This window comes from Oryx dammah, unplaced genomic scaffold, assembly GCF_014754425.2.
Source record: "Oryx dammah isolate SB20612 unplaced genomic scaffold, SCBI_Odam_1.1 HiC_scaffold_9, whole genome shotgun sequence".
Classification (NCBI taxonomy): domain Eukaryota; kingdom Metazoa; phylum Chordata; class Mammalia; order Artiodactyla; family Bovidae; genus Oryx; species Oryx dammah.
Window position 1 is genome coordinate 9605268 of NW_024070193.1, and position 12279 is coordinate 9617546.

Genomic DNA, 12279 nt, shown 5'->3' on the forward strand with positions numbered 1-12279 from the left:
GGTTGCAGGGCCCTGCCCCCCTCTTCCCTGCCTTACACTCTTTCTGGCTTGAACACCTGCCTATGACTACTTTGTTGCTCCCCATCCCCCTCCAGCAGGAGAAACCCACTCCTAACCCTGTGCAGCTGGAGACGAAGTCTCATGAGACTTGCCCTTGCCTTGCAGTATGTGTGCACAAAGGCAAGTGTGCTGGGACAAGCCTGCTCACCCACTGTGGGCAAAGAGCCTAGGATACCTGCCAGAAGCCAAAGTCTCGGAATCAAGGGAGGAAATGGCCTGGCAGGGGCCTGCACCCTCCCTTCCACAGGAAGCCAGCCAAGATTAGCTCTGGTCCTCTCTGCCTATCCTTTTAGAGCAGGGCCTCCTTCCCCACAACCCAGTTTTTTTCCTGCTCTATTCTCCCAAGGGATCCAAATGTTTTGCAAACTACAGCAAAGAAAGACCTGAGAAAAGGAGAGACTTCCCTCCACCCACATGTCCTTCCTGTTCCCCAATAAGTCCTTCCTGACCTGCTATCTGGTTGTCAGCCCCAGTGCCTACACCTTTTACTCCCTGCTGTCAGCTTCTGGAGTTTCATGGGGTACAATCCATCCCTTGGGTCTGAGGTACTGATGTTGCCAACCATAGCTGCCTCCAGGCAGGACTCAGAATCAGTGGAATCAAAGGGCAGAAGTCAGGCCCCAAACATCTGCTGGGACTGGGGGCTTGGCTTTATGATCCAAAGGGCCTGAAATGGAACCTCATCATCTTTCCTCAGACCAGAGCACTTTACAGGATCTTTGACACACACTCACTCACTCTCACACACACACACAGCAGATGCTGCAAAGGGGAGGTGGCCACAGGACCTAGTGTATCACAGTGACTAAGTCTGCTTATTTGTCATTTATTTTTAAAATATATTTAAACAGCAGCAATCACTTCCAAAATGCAAAAAAAAAAAAAAAAAATTACAGTTTTTTAGAATAAAATTATAACGTTTATAATGCGAGTGAGAAAGAACTGAAGGTACAACTGAGAATCAAACCACGCAGCACTGGGGGTGGCTGGAGAAGCCAAGGCCCACTGGTTGGGGTGGGGGGTCAAGGTGATAAGAGGTCCCAACCTGTGAGGCTTCCACCCTCAAATCATCCCCCCCAACTCCCCACTGACGAAACCAGTGTCCTCTAGGTTAGAGAAGAAGCGGCAAAGTGCTGGCCCTCTGGGGGGGAATCCCACAAGCCCAGTCCCCCCACCAGCCAGGGACCTGCTAATCGACCTCCTCCATGTTGCTGTAGGTGGGGGCTGGGCGGTCCACAGGGGGGACGAAGCGTTCAGGGGCTGTCCGCGTGGGGGCCACCTCGGGGGCCTGGCCAGGGCCTAGTCCCTGCAACAGAATATGAGGACAGGGGTTGGGGGCTGCCCAGTATGCCGCCTGGCATCCCAGGGGTGCTGGCTTGGAGCCCTAGCACCCAGGGGAAGGCCCCAAGGCAGGCGCAGACAGCAGCGGCGTTGAGACAGAGAGACGAGATCGGGCCTGAACAGTCTCGCTTTATTAACACTTTAAATACAAGAAGCTGCTTGGGTAGGGCTAAGCCCCAGGTCAAGGGTAGGAGCAGCAGGACAAACGGACAGACAACTGGACGGGATACCCACCCTGGGATGCTCTGCCCCTGCAAGAGCCACAGTCCCCACCCTGTCCCCTCAGAGGCATCCACTGAGCCCCAAGTCAGTCCCCACCACAGAGGCAAGCGTGGCCTGGCGGGGAAGGTAGGCAGACCAGCTCACAGCAGCTGCCTGCCGATGAGCTCATCTCCAGGGGCTCTGGGATACCAGAGGATAGAACACGTTGAGCACAAGGGCCACCAAAGCTGCCACGGTGCCCAGAACAAAGTATCGGAGACAGCCCTCGTCTGGTGTGGTAGGGCCACGTGGCGGGGGGCCCACCCAGTCTTGGGGCCCCCAGGGACCCAGAGGCGCAGGCCCCTCAGGTACCGGCTCCTCCTCGGCCTCCAGCTCCTGCCAAATCCGGGAAGCCTATGGTGTGTGGAAACGGCCATCAGCGCCCAGGGCAGGGGTGAGTGGGGAGGGAGACCCAGTGTCCCTAAGACCCCTGGCCACAACAGTCCCACCCAAGGTAACTGGCGCTAACCCCCTACATCCCAGGTCAGGCGGCACAGAGGGCAGGCAGGAGCCAAGTGGGTCACTCGGCAGGTTGTTGAGACTGAGAGCACCATGACAGGTGAACCCTGACAGCATTGTGGCCTCAGGACACCCCCCAGTGGACATGCAGCTTCCCTGTTGGGGTGCAGTTAGAGTTGGGGGTTAGCCAGTGTTTTAGCCCCGGCTTCCCACAGACGAGACTGGCTCATGGAGGACATAACTGCCATCCCCAGAGTCATCTCCTGGCTCCCTCCCACCCACGTGCAGATCCTGATCACGGTCTCAGAGTCTGTGCATAGAGAGCTCAAGGGAGAGCAGCGCCAGGAAGAGACTAGTCCAGGAAAGAGTTAGGGCTGTGCCCATCAACCAGGCCTGGGACCCACATCAGCAAGAGCGACAGAAGATCCTAAAGGCCCAGCAGGAACAGATGCCCACCTCAGAGAAGGGGACAGCCACACAAGGCTATGGCCTGCTGGCGCAGCCCTGGCCTGAGTGCACGTCAGAACTCGGGGACAGTCATGAGGGAGGGTCTGTGGGCCACCGTGTGGGGAGCAGCAGAGGGAAAGGTGGGAGTGCCAGGGACAGTCCATCCACAGCCCGGTGAAGTCTGTAGCAGCTCTTGGCCTGTATCTGATGCACACGCCAGTGGCCACGTGTTGGTGTGTATGTGCCTCTGTAAGTGTCCCTACAGCCAGTAATGGCTCTGGCTAAGGCTACGATGTAAGGGAACCCCATCTGCGGCTTAAAAAGCCCAGGGCTTTAGGGGCTGAAGAAGACGCTGTGCTCTACGTGGCCCCCCACTCCAACATCTGAGAGTTGGGCCCCCCTGTGAAGCCTCCCTGTGCCTCACCTGGCTGGCAGCTGACTCAGCTGCAGGGCCCAGGTCAGGGTGGTGCTCAGAGTGACCTGCCCGGGGGGGCCTCTCCACGGGAGAGTTCCGCCGGCGGTAGAAGAGGACATAGGCGTAACGCGTCACCACCTGGCTCTCGTCTACCGTTGTCACCGTGCTGTCATCGAACAGGCGCCAGCCTACGGCAAGGCGAGGAGAGTGTGAACAGGGCCCACGCCACCGCCCCTCCCGTCCGTCCTGTCGGAGCGTGTGCCCTCACCCACGTCACTGCGCTGGCTGCTGCGGTCGTTGGGCAGGCGTGCACAGGCAGTGTAGTGGCCACCAATCATGCCCCCATAGTGGTTGATGACGGCATACAGGTCGTAGCTGGGCAGCTGCTCCTCTTTCTGACCGATACAGAACTTGCCCAGGTCCAGGTTCCTGTGGAGCCAGCCCGAGAACGGTCAGCCGGTCAGCAGGTGCCCCTCCCTGCCGCCGCCACCAGCCCTGACTGCAGACAGCAGGGCCCTGGCTCACCGGACGGGGAACTCCACCAGGTCGTTGATCTTGTCACGCCAGATGAAGCTGCGAAAGGAGAAGCGTTTGAGCTGCACGATGAGCACGTTGGGCAGGCGCCACAGCAGCAGCTGCTTGGAGGCCTCTCGGTGCTGTTTGCACTGCGGGCAGTACCTGTGGGGGGATGGGGCACGGTCAGGGGCGGCAGAGCGCCCAGCGCCACCGCCCCCCACCTGCCGGCCATCCTGGCCTCACCAAGCCTCCTCCGGTGCCAACACCTCCGGCCGTGTGAAGAGGTTGAGGCACTGGTCCAGTGTGAAGTGGCCGGCACGGGCAGCCTCGCCAGCAGACCCAGGGTCCTCAGCGCACTCCAGCTCCTTGGAGGCCACCAGCACGAACTCCTGCAGGCGCTCGTTGTTGCGCCAGACCAGGGCCAGGCTGCAGTCGTCCCCCAGCTCCAGTGGGACGTCTCCTAGAAACGAGCAAGGAGGGGAGTCACGCAGCTGTGGAGAGCCACCAACCCAATCCACACCAGGGCTCCCCCGCCTGATGGCCTCAGACACCTTTGTCCTCTAGCCGCTGCTCTCGGTTGGACGCGTCAATTCTGTAGATGAAGAACTGGGGAGTGTGGGCACTCAGGGCTTCACTTGGGTGCTGGTACCCGGGCACAGCAGCTGAGAAAGGACATGATAATCGGAGCTCTCCTGTCTACCAGGGCCTGACCCAGCTCTCCCCTACCTTCCCTACCCCAGAGCCTTTCAGCAGACTTTTACCTTCAGGCCGGGACACCCTCTCACCAACAGTCAAGGCGCCAACTTCAATGGGCCCACTGGCCACCATCTCAGAAGAAATGCCGCTGGTACTGGGCACAGGGCCCCGATCAGGGGATGCCCATGCCCGGGAGGCCCCCGTGTCCCCCTCAGCCACAGGGGTCACCAACTGGAGCTCTGGTGGCTGAATGGGGTCCCTGTCACTGTCCCCGGCCTCCAGGGAGCTAGTGGAGAGTAGCGTGGTGCAGCCAGGGCCCTGGGACTCCAAGGCCATGCGGCCGGGCTGGAAGGGCGGCTGGAACACACTCACAGAGTACCTGGCGACGGGCCGCAAAAGCCAGTAAGAATCCAGACCAGCATGGCCGGCGCCTCTGCCTTCCACCCTGCCTTAACCCAGCCCCTGGGCACTTACCGGGCATAGCCCTCTAGCAGCTGAGCGAGACGGGCGTAGGTGAGGCGTGAGGCAGGGACACTGACCAAGAAGGGGTAGCCGATGTTCTCGGGGCGGCAGAGGCCCTTGTGGTCAGGCCAGTGGGTTTTCTGACAGAGCCTGGAAGGAAAGTGGAGGGAAGAAGGGGGCTTCAGCCCAACCTCTGCACCAGGGCCAGCCCAGCTTCCCCAGGGGTCTGGGAGAGTGACGGCAGATGGGGGCAGGTAGAGGACTTAAGACACCCAGGCTTTACGTGAAGAAGAGGGAGGGTGGCAGGCGGAAGCAGGAGTAGGGACGGGGCAACACGGGAGTCCTCACTGGTTGCAGTAGCCCACGCGGTAGCACCGGGTACAGCGCTTCAGCTTCTCATCCTCTGACTGCTGCTTCCGCTGGCAGGCTGCACACTTGGAGATGGGAATGCTGGGCACCTGGGGGCGCTAGGGTGGGTGGCCTGGCTCAGCCAGGGCAGGCGGGACAGGAAGGCCGTCCCCGCCCCCACCAGGACCTTGGGTCAGCGGGGTGGCCCCTACTCACCTGTTGTACCTCTAACACCACCACGCGCTCCTTGGCCAACTCTGGGGATAGCAACTCGAAGCAGAGGAGTGTGTCAGACGGGGACACGGTGTCCAGTGAGTGGGAGGGCAGGAACACACGGTGGAAGCGATTCTTAATCACCTGGGGACAGAGAACACACAGATCTGATGTGAGGACAAGCGCTTCCCCTAGCCCTGCTCCAAACCACAACAAGATCTGGCCTTGATCTTGGGTCAGTGAGGACTTGACAGGGGTAAGAAATATGTGCCTCCACTGGCAGCAGCCTCAGTGCCCAATGGAGTAAGGAGCCTGTTGCATAGCGAAGATGAAAGATCAGGATTGGGACAGCTATGAACCGTACCAGCTCTCCACAAGGGCCTCGACCCTGCGGAGACTGCAACATGGTTACTCTGGAGGGGCCACCTTCCAAGAAGTGTGCCCCATCCTCTACCCCGCTGAGGAACAGGACACCGCCAGGCAGCAGCAACACAGGTTGGGGAAAACAGGAGGGAGAAGCACGATGCAGAAAAACCAGAGCTGGTGGATGGCTAGTCCTGTGGCCCAAGCTCCTTATCTGAAGAAGAGCAGCTAGGGGCCAACACCAAGAGGGGAAATATACCCAGATGATGGCAGGGAACTGAGGGCACCTCAGGTGCATCGCCCAAGTGCCTGGTTCCAACCACGCCTCACCCCGCAGCACCCCACCTATCTGTGCAGTCACATGCACGTCTGCGCGGGCACATACAGATGCTAACAACTGCACACACGTATCTGCGTGCTGCGAACACAGACACACGTCCCTGTGTGTAAGGGGCAGGGAAGGACAGACACACCTCCGCCAGACGCAGGTTCTCAGGCTTCACATGGACACTCTGAGATAGAGAGTCCAACACTTCGCTCGCACTGGAGTTCTCCTTGCTGACGCTCACCAGAAACTGTGGTGACAAGAGAAGAGAGTCCGTGGGGGAGGGAGGCCAGGGTCTAGGCCGTAGCCCGGAAGTACGGGCCAAGTTCTCACCTTGATGGGCTTGCTGTGGGGCTCCCGGGCGAAATAGAAGACAGGGAGAACCTTTTGCTTCTGGGGCAAGGGCACCGGCAGGTACAGGAATGGGTCAAAAGTGATGGAGACCTGCAAATGCACAGGTGCCACTGGGTGGCCACACAGGGAGTGGGGGGCAGGCTGCTGGTGCTCAAAGCGCCCGATCCAGGCCCGGGGACAGCTCTTGGGCCTCACCCCAGCCTCAGGCTGAGAAGGCTGGATGGACCAGGAGAACCGGAAGGAGAGAAAAATCCCTGTTTCTCACACTGGAGGCCTGCTCCACCAGGCCCCTCCCATGTGCCTTTCCAATTTTTCCCATGCCCACTCCATCTCAGGTCACCCAAAGAGCGCTTTCCCCTCAGTCAGGAAGCCCTCACAGCCTGATCTCTGCAGCCCACAGGGCCTCAGGCCTCCGCCAAGCTTCTCTGCCCAAATTGTGCCCTGCAGCACCTAAAGGTACCCATGCCTCTGAGCCCACTCTGAGTAGGCTAACCAGGACAAGCTAGGGAATGCCTTTCTTTCTAGGGAGGCTGTCACACCTTTGCACACACGGGGCACACCAGCTTCGACTTGTACTGGCCCTGAAACAGGTCCACGATGAAAGAGTCATTCCGCATCTTGTGCCGCTGCCAGGCTTCCTCAGCCACCACCTGAGGAGCAGAGTGCTGAGGGCCGAGGAGGTCTGGGGCCCGGATGGGCGGGACACAGGTGCGCCTCCGCCCCCAACTCTGACCTCATCAGGCCGCCCATCTGAGTCCACGGTCTCCGTGTAGGGCTTATTCTGAATGCGGTTCAAGTCCTCGTGCAGCCCATCCAGCAGGAAAGCCATGAACTCCTGGGCATCGTGCTGGGCGTAGCCTGTGAACTGGCTGGCCTTGCTTGCCACAATGGCCTGGATACAGGGGCAAGGTGTGAGCCCGGAGCCCCAGCACCCACCGTGCTCCCGGCTGGCTGGCCCTCCCCACCCTCTCCAGCCAAGGGGAGGAGGGGCCACAGATCACCTTCAACTTGGAGGGCTGGAAGGCATGGTGGGTGCCCTTCCACAGCGCCCGGAGCAGCACAGCAAAGCCGATGGCCAGACGCCCACCAGTCCCCAGTGGGTTGTTGTAGTTGATCTCAGCCTCAAAGGAGCGGTCTAGGGACAGCAGCCCAGCAGAAATGTGAGCGGGGGCAGGCGTCCCCTGTCCCCGGGCTCCAGGAGCTGCTCTCACCGTGGAAGAAGTCCCGCAGCTCCCGCGTGTTGGACAGAGACTGAATGACGCTGTTCATGAAGCAGGTGTTGCCTAGGTTGACGAGGCCCGTGAAGCCCGGCAGACACACCTTCTTCTCTTCCTCCTCCTCTTCCTCCACGCTGTCTCCACTCACCGGGCTGTGGGGCATTGGAGGCACCATACATGTGGGCTTGGGCTGTGGGAGCGAGAGAAGCATGAGAGAGCAGCCCTGAGCTCTCCAGCCTCCAGCCCCGGCCCTCTGCACCCCGAGATTCTCACCGACGCCAGGTGTGGCTCTGACTTTGGGGCTACATGCTCCATGGGGGTGCGGGCGGCCACCCCATCGAGGCCTGTGTCCTCAGATCGAGCCTTGGGTTTCTCCTTCTCCACGGCTCGGGCTTCCTCCTGGCCCGTCAAGGGATGGGGTGTACCTCCCGGTGGGGCTGAATCCAGGGGGGATGGACCGGTCGGCACGGCAACCTTTGCACCACCCACTGCACCTTAAAAAGGGGGAATGGGGGGCTGGTGGTTAGCAGCATGTGGCAGGGGGTGGGGGTCCGGGTCCCAAGGACCAGGCAATGAAGGGAGCTCGTGGGCAGACCTCGTGCAGCCGGGGCCTCCAGACCACCCCAGCGCTGGCTCTGCCGCTTGCGGAGGCAGATGTCGATGCGCGAGGCTGTGAAGCAGAAGGTGCACTGCTCGGGCTCGATCAGGTTCCTGCAGGGGAAGGCTGTGCTCAGGGCCTCCGGTGGCCAGACGGCCCAGGGACGTGGACTGCAGGGCAGCAGGACAGGCACAGGGCGGGGCTGGGCACCACCCACCTGAGCTTCACCTGCCAACGGAAGATGGTGTGGGGTCCGCAGCCCGGGTGCAGTCTCAGGAAGTTTCCGTCCCTGCAGGGGTAGGGCAGGAGAAAGAGCATGAGAAGCATTGCCCTGCTGAAGCACACTGTCTGCCCCGGGTCTTCCCACCCACCCACCTGGTCTGGAAGATAAGCGTGAAGTCCTGCTCACGGAAGAGCACTCGAGAGGTGTCCCTGCGGATTTCCTTCACATACACGTGCACCACCACTGAGTCCGGCCCCTTCTCATACGAGTCATTCTTGACAAATGCCAGGTTCACCGTGGACTCGGGCTCTATATTGAGACCACAGCTCAGTGCCACTCAGGACAAGTTCCTATTCTACTCCCTGCCCAGCCACTCCCCCACCCAGCAGCTCGAGCTCGGCCTGCCCAACCCCAGCCCCATCTTTACCATCCACCAAGGCCGCAGCATCTGCGGCCACTGCCATCTCCTCCTTGGAACAATCGTCCTTCTCGGCGTCTCTGCTTCGGGCCATGGTAGGGGACACTGGGTCGCTCCTGGGGGCTGCTGCCTTCTTTCCTGTCAAAAGTGCTAGATTCTCCTCTGAGCCCAGGAGGCAGGTCTGGGGGGTCAGTGGTGGTACACGGAGCTGTTCCTCAGCCTCAGCCTATTCATGGCGAGATCATGGGCAGGATCAGCCTCGGGTCTGGCGGGCGGCTCCCTCTCCACTGGAGTCCACACCCTTCCCCCTCACCTCCCAACCCCCAAGCAGGCACTCCACTCTCACCTGGGTGGCCGGCTCAGCCAGGAATTGGGGGGCATCACCCTGAGGCCCAGGGCCATCTCTGGCCCCTTCCCCCTCTGGCCCTCTGCGGAGATGCACGGCCCTCTTGGCGCTGGGCCCTGCCTGGGCCCCAGGACCAGCCCCAGCGCCTACCTCACCACGGCCCTGGGCCCGCTTCTGGTTGCGGGCCTCCTGCTTAGCCCGCCGGGGCTCAGGGCCTGGCTCCAGGGCAATGGGAGATGGCTCCTGCCCATTCTCCTGGCACCGCAACCCTGGCACCAACTCCTGGGTCCCTAGAGGTTTCTTCTGCCAGAGATATAGCAGTCAGGCTCTGTCAACTACACTGGGGATCCCTGCCTCTCCCCTCCCACCACTCTGGGACTTACCAGCAGAGAGGGCCACGTAAGCAGAGGCACCTTCTTGGGCAGTGACAGCTGCAGGAGGCCACCTTTGCGAGCCTGCACTTTGGTGCAAGAACTCTCTATCTCGGCATAGAAAACACCACCCCACTGCCGACCATCTGGCAACAGAGTGGAGGAGTCAGCTGGGGCAGGAGATATCAAGGGGCTCACATACACTGCTGGCCTCGGAGCAGAGGGACGTACCTGGGAGCCGCAGCACACAGTCCGTGTCTGTGAAAGCAGCATCAACTTCCTCCAGCCGCACGGGACCGGTTCCCACGCGCAGCTTGACAATCACCTCATCAGCACTCTGCCTCCAGTCGAGCCCTAAGTCTATACAGGGAGTAACCAAAAGATTGTGAGGGTCTCGGTGAGCTTCTGGTGAGTATCAGCAGGTCCCAGACACCAGCCCTACTGTAACTGCTCTAGACAAGGCGTATACCCCTACGGCGCCCACCACCCCTCTCCCACCAACCAAAGCAGTCCAGCATCCAAAAGCCCTATTCTTTACTCACCCTCTTTGGTCTGCTCCTCCCGAGAAGTGAATGCTGACCCTGACAACAAAGGAAAGAACAGGGAAACAAAGATGGACAGGCAGCCTCTGAGACTCGAACACCCCATCAAACACCATGTTGAGGACTTCAGTCAAGTACTACAAACTTCAAAGCTGATGCTGTACCCAGCCTGCCACTGATCCATCTCTCAGCATCAGACGAGGATGGAAGGAAGAACAAAGAGTCGTCTCCCAACCCCCCACGTGCACGCTCAATAGGAAGGGAGGAGGAGAAGGCCACAAAGGCTCCAGGAATGCCACTCCCACCTCTCCTAGGATCGCCGTCCTTGCTCTCCTGGTTTGCTCGATCCTTCTGCTTTTTCTTACTGGTTGCCTCCTCCAGTCCTGGGGGCCCTCTCCTTGGGCCTGTGGCGCTGGCCCCACCAGACATCTTGAGCCGCTTGGTCGACAGCCAGAGTGCCCCGGGGTCGGCAACGGCGTCTGGGTCAGGGCTACGACGCTTTCTTCCTGGCCCAGCTATCTTGGCAACTCTTTGTGGACAAATTCTCCAGCAAGGAACAGACAGCCTGATGAGAAGGGGACCAGTGATCACTACCAAGGGCCGGAGTTTGCTCCCTGGTTACACCCAGGGCTCGGCAGCCTAGGACATTTCTAACCCTCCGGGGCAGTGTCTCTCCGATACCTGAGGCAGTCCTGGCTACTCCTAAGGGGGAATAAATAATGAACGTAGGAGCAACCACTTCTGGCTGAGCCTCCTAGATGCTGCCACACAGACCCACAAAGAGAGAGCCTCATTGAGGAGGAGCCAGGGCAGGGCAGCCATGGCCTGGGACCAGGCTCCTTCATCAGTCTGGAGATGAGCCATGGCTCCAGCCCACAGGGCTGGCGCTCTGAGCAGGGTGCTCACTTTTCCTTCACTCTCACTGGCTGCTTAGTCACCACCCGAGAAGTAGGAGGTGGAGGAGGAAGCCAGGAAAGGAGGAGACAGACAATTAAACAGCAGGAGGACCAGGCCTTGTAGCTGAAAACAGGCCCAGCCCAGGTGCTACCACTGCCCAGGCACAGTCTTCAGGTTAAGGTGCCCCACCTGCCACATGACAGGTTCCACCCTTCTCTGAACCTGGTTCTATGCATTGCTTGCTTCTGTTTTCTTTTTTCCCTACGTCTGAAGAGATTCTGTTCTCCAGCTGCTGTCCTATGCTGAGGGGGTCTTGCAAAAGCTAAAGTGAAAAGGGTATTCAGATGTCACACTTCCCTTTCAGCAATATCCTCACCTCAAGGCGCCTTGAGGTAGAGACTGAAACAGACATTATCCCCTTCCTTCCCAGGTCCGCCTCCTCATCAGCTCTGAGCCAGAGACTTCTACCCAGTTTCCCATAGACCCACAAGGGGATTCTGGGCTATTTCTCCACCCAACATAAAGTTCTCAAAACTAAGATGAGGGTGGGGATGAAGAAGGCGTGTATTCAGGACCCCTGGCAGACCCCAGCACGGCCTGAGACAGTGGCAGGACAGATAGTGACCAGTCTGTGTTCCCCAGTGTGAGTGTGTGTGTGGGGATGAGTGGGGGGAAATGTCGGGGGCGGGAAGAGATTCTTCAATGGGTCAGATGTGGGACTGGTGGGCTGGATCTCCAATGACGACAGATCCAGAGTCGACGGATGGACACCCTCCGCCTCTCTGCTCCCAGGCCCCAGCTGAAGGTCGCGTCCCTCCCCTATCCTCTTGGGACGTTGAGGACGAAAAGGGGCTGCCTAGAGACCCAAGGTAGCCTAATCCGGCCTCGCCGGGTTACTGACCACAGACCAGCGCCCCAGCCGGGCTGCGACCCAGTTCCAGCCTCCGAACCCCGGGCCCACCACCACCTCCTCCAGGAAGCCGCCCTCACTCGCCGCCAGCCCTCTCGGAGACGGCCGGCCGGCCACAGGCTGAGTGTAACGGCCCCGCCTGCAGCAGTGGGCCCAGCAGGCCGCCGGACTCGAGGGGTGGAGACTGGACGGCCCGTGACCTTGAACCGGCCGCCCCGGGCCCGCGTTGCGGCCTCCCCGCTCCGGCGCGACAGGCGAGCAGCGGCCAGCCCCACTCACCGAGCGAGGCCGCCGCCGCCGCCGCCGCCGCCGCCGCCGCCGCCGCCGCCAGCCCTCTTCGGGCCTTGGCAACCCGCTCTCGGTTCCGGTTCCGGCGTCAGGTCGGTTCCGGTTCCGGCGCGCCCCTCCCCCGTCCCGGCGCCGCCGCTACCACCTCAGCTGCTTGTTTTGTTTCGACTTCCAGTTACGGCCGCGGGTGGCTGCACGCAGGGCCGGTG

The 12279-nt window shown here is 60.6% G+C and overlaps 1 protein-coding gene across 10 annotated transcripts; it reads right to left on the reverse strand.

Moving 5' to 3' along the window:
* Window positions 1-956: 956 nt before the first annotated feature.
* USP19 (ubiquitin specific peptidase 19) lies at window positions 957-12242 on the reverse strand. Of its 10 annotated transcripts, none has more exons than XR_005722178.1 (27): window positions 12062-12199; window positions 10281-10540; window positions 9976-10014; window positions 9665-9793; window positions 9446-9579; window positions 9063-9362; window positions 8726-8942; window positions 8451-8607; window positions 8293-8364; window positions 8073-8188; window positions 7751-7971; window positions 7472-7667; window positions 7262-7395; window positions 6994-7152; window positions 6800-6910; window positions 6240-6350; window positions 6055-6156; window positions 5222-5362; window positions 5006-5124; window positions 4670-4807; window positions 4261-4574; window positions 4051-4161; window positions 3743-3959; window positions 3509-3661; window positions 3256-3412; window positions 2993-3171; window positions 957-1366 (listed from the first exon to the last, which is right to left on the reverse strand). XR_005722178.1 is itself a non-coding variant. In XM_040246923.1 (27 exons), exons 2-27 carry the CDS (start codon window positions 10402-10404, stop codon window positions 1250-1252), a joined length of 3969 nt encoding a protein of 1322 aa, XP_040102857.1. In that variant the 5' UTR covers window positions 10405-10540; window positions 12062-12242; the 3' UTR covers window positions 957-1249. The 10 variants fall into 10 exon arrangements, 8 of the variants coding, with proteins under 8 accessions (XP_040102857.1, XP_040102858.1, XP_040102856.1 ...); XR_005722177.1 differs by having other exon boundaries at window positions 9063-9365; window positions 12062-12198; XM_040246923.1 differs by having other exon boundaries at window positions 3252-3412; window positions 7751-7965; window positions 9063-9365; window positions 12062-12242.
* Window positions 12243-12279: the final 37 nt, after the last annotated feature.

Coding starts and splice junctions, on each gene's coding strand:
- USP19 (XM_040246917.1), bottom strand. CDS start 10,404: ATGTCTGGTGGGGCCAGCGCCACAGGCCCAAGGAGAGGGCCCCCAGGA. Junction 9,794..9,975: donor GGAGGAGCAGACCAAAGAGG/GTGAGTAAAGAA, acceptor CTCCCTGTATAG/ACTTAGGGCTCGACTGGAGG. Junction 4,808..5,005: donor CGCGTGGGCTACTGCAACCA/GTGAGGACTCCC, acceptor CTTTCCTTCCAG/GCTCTGTCAGAAAACCCACT.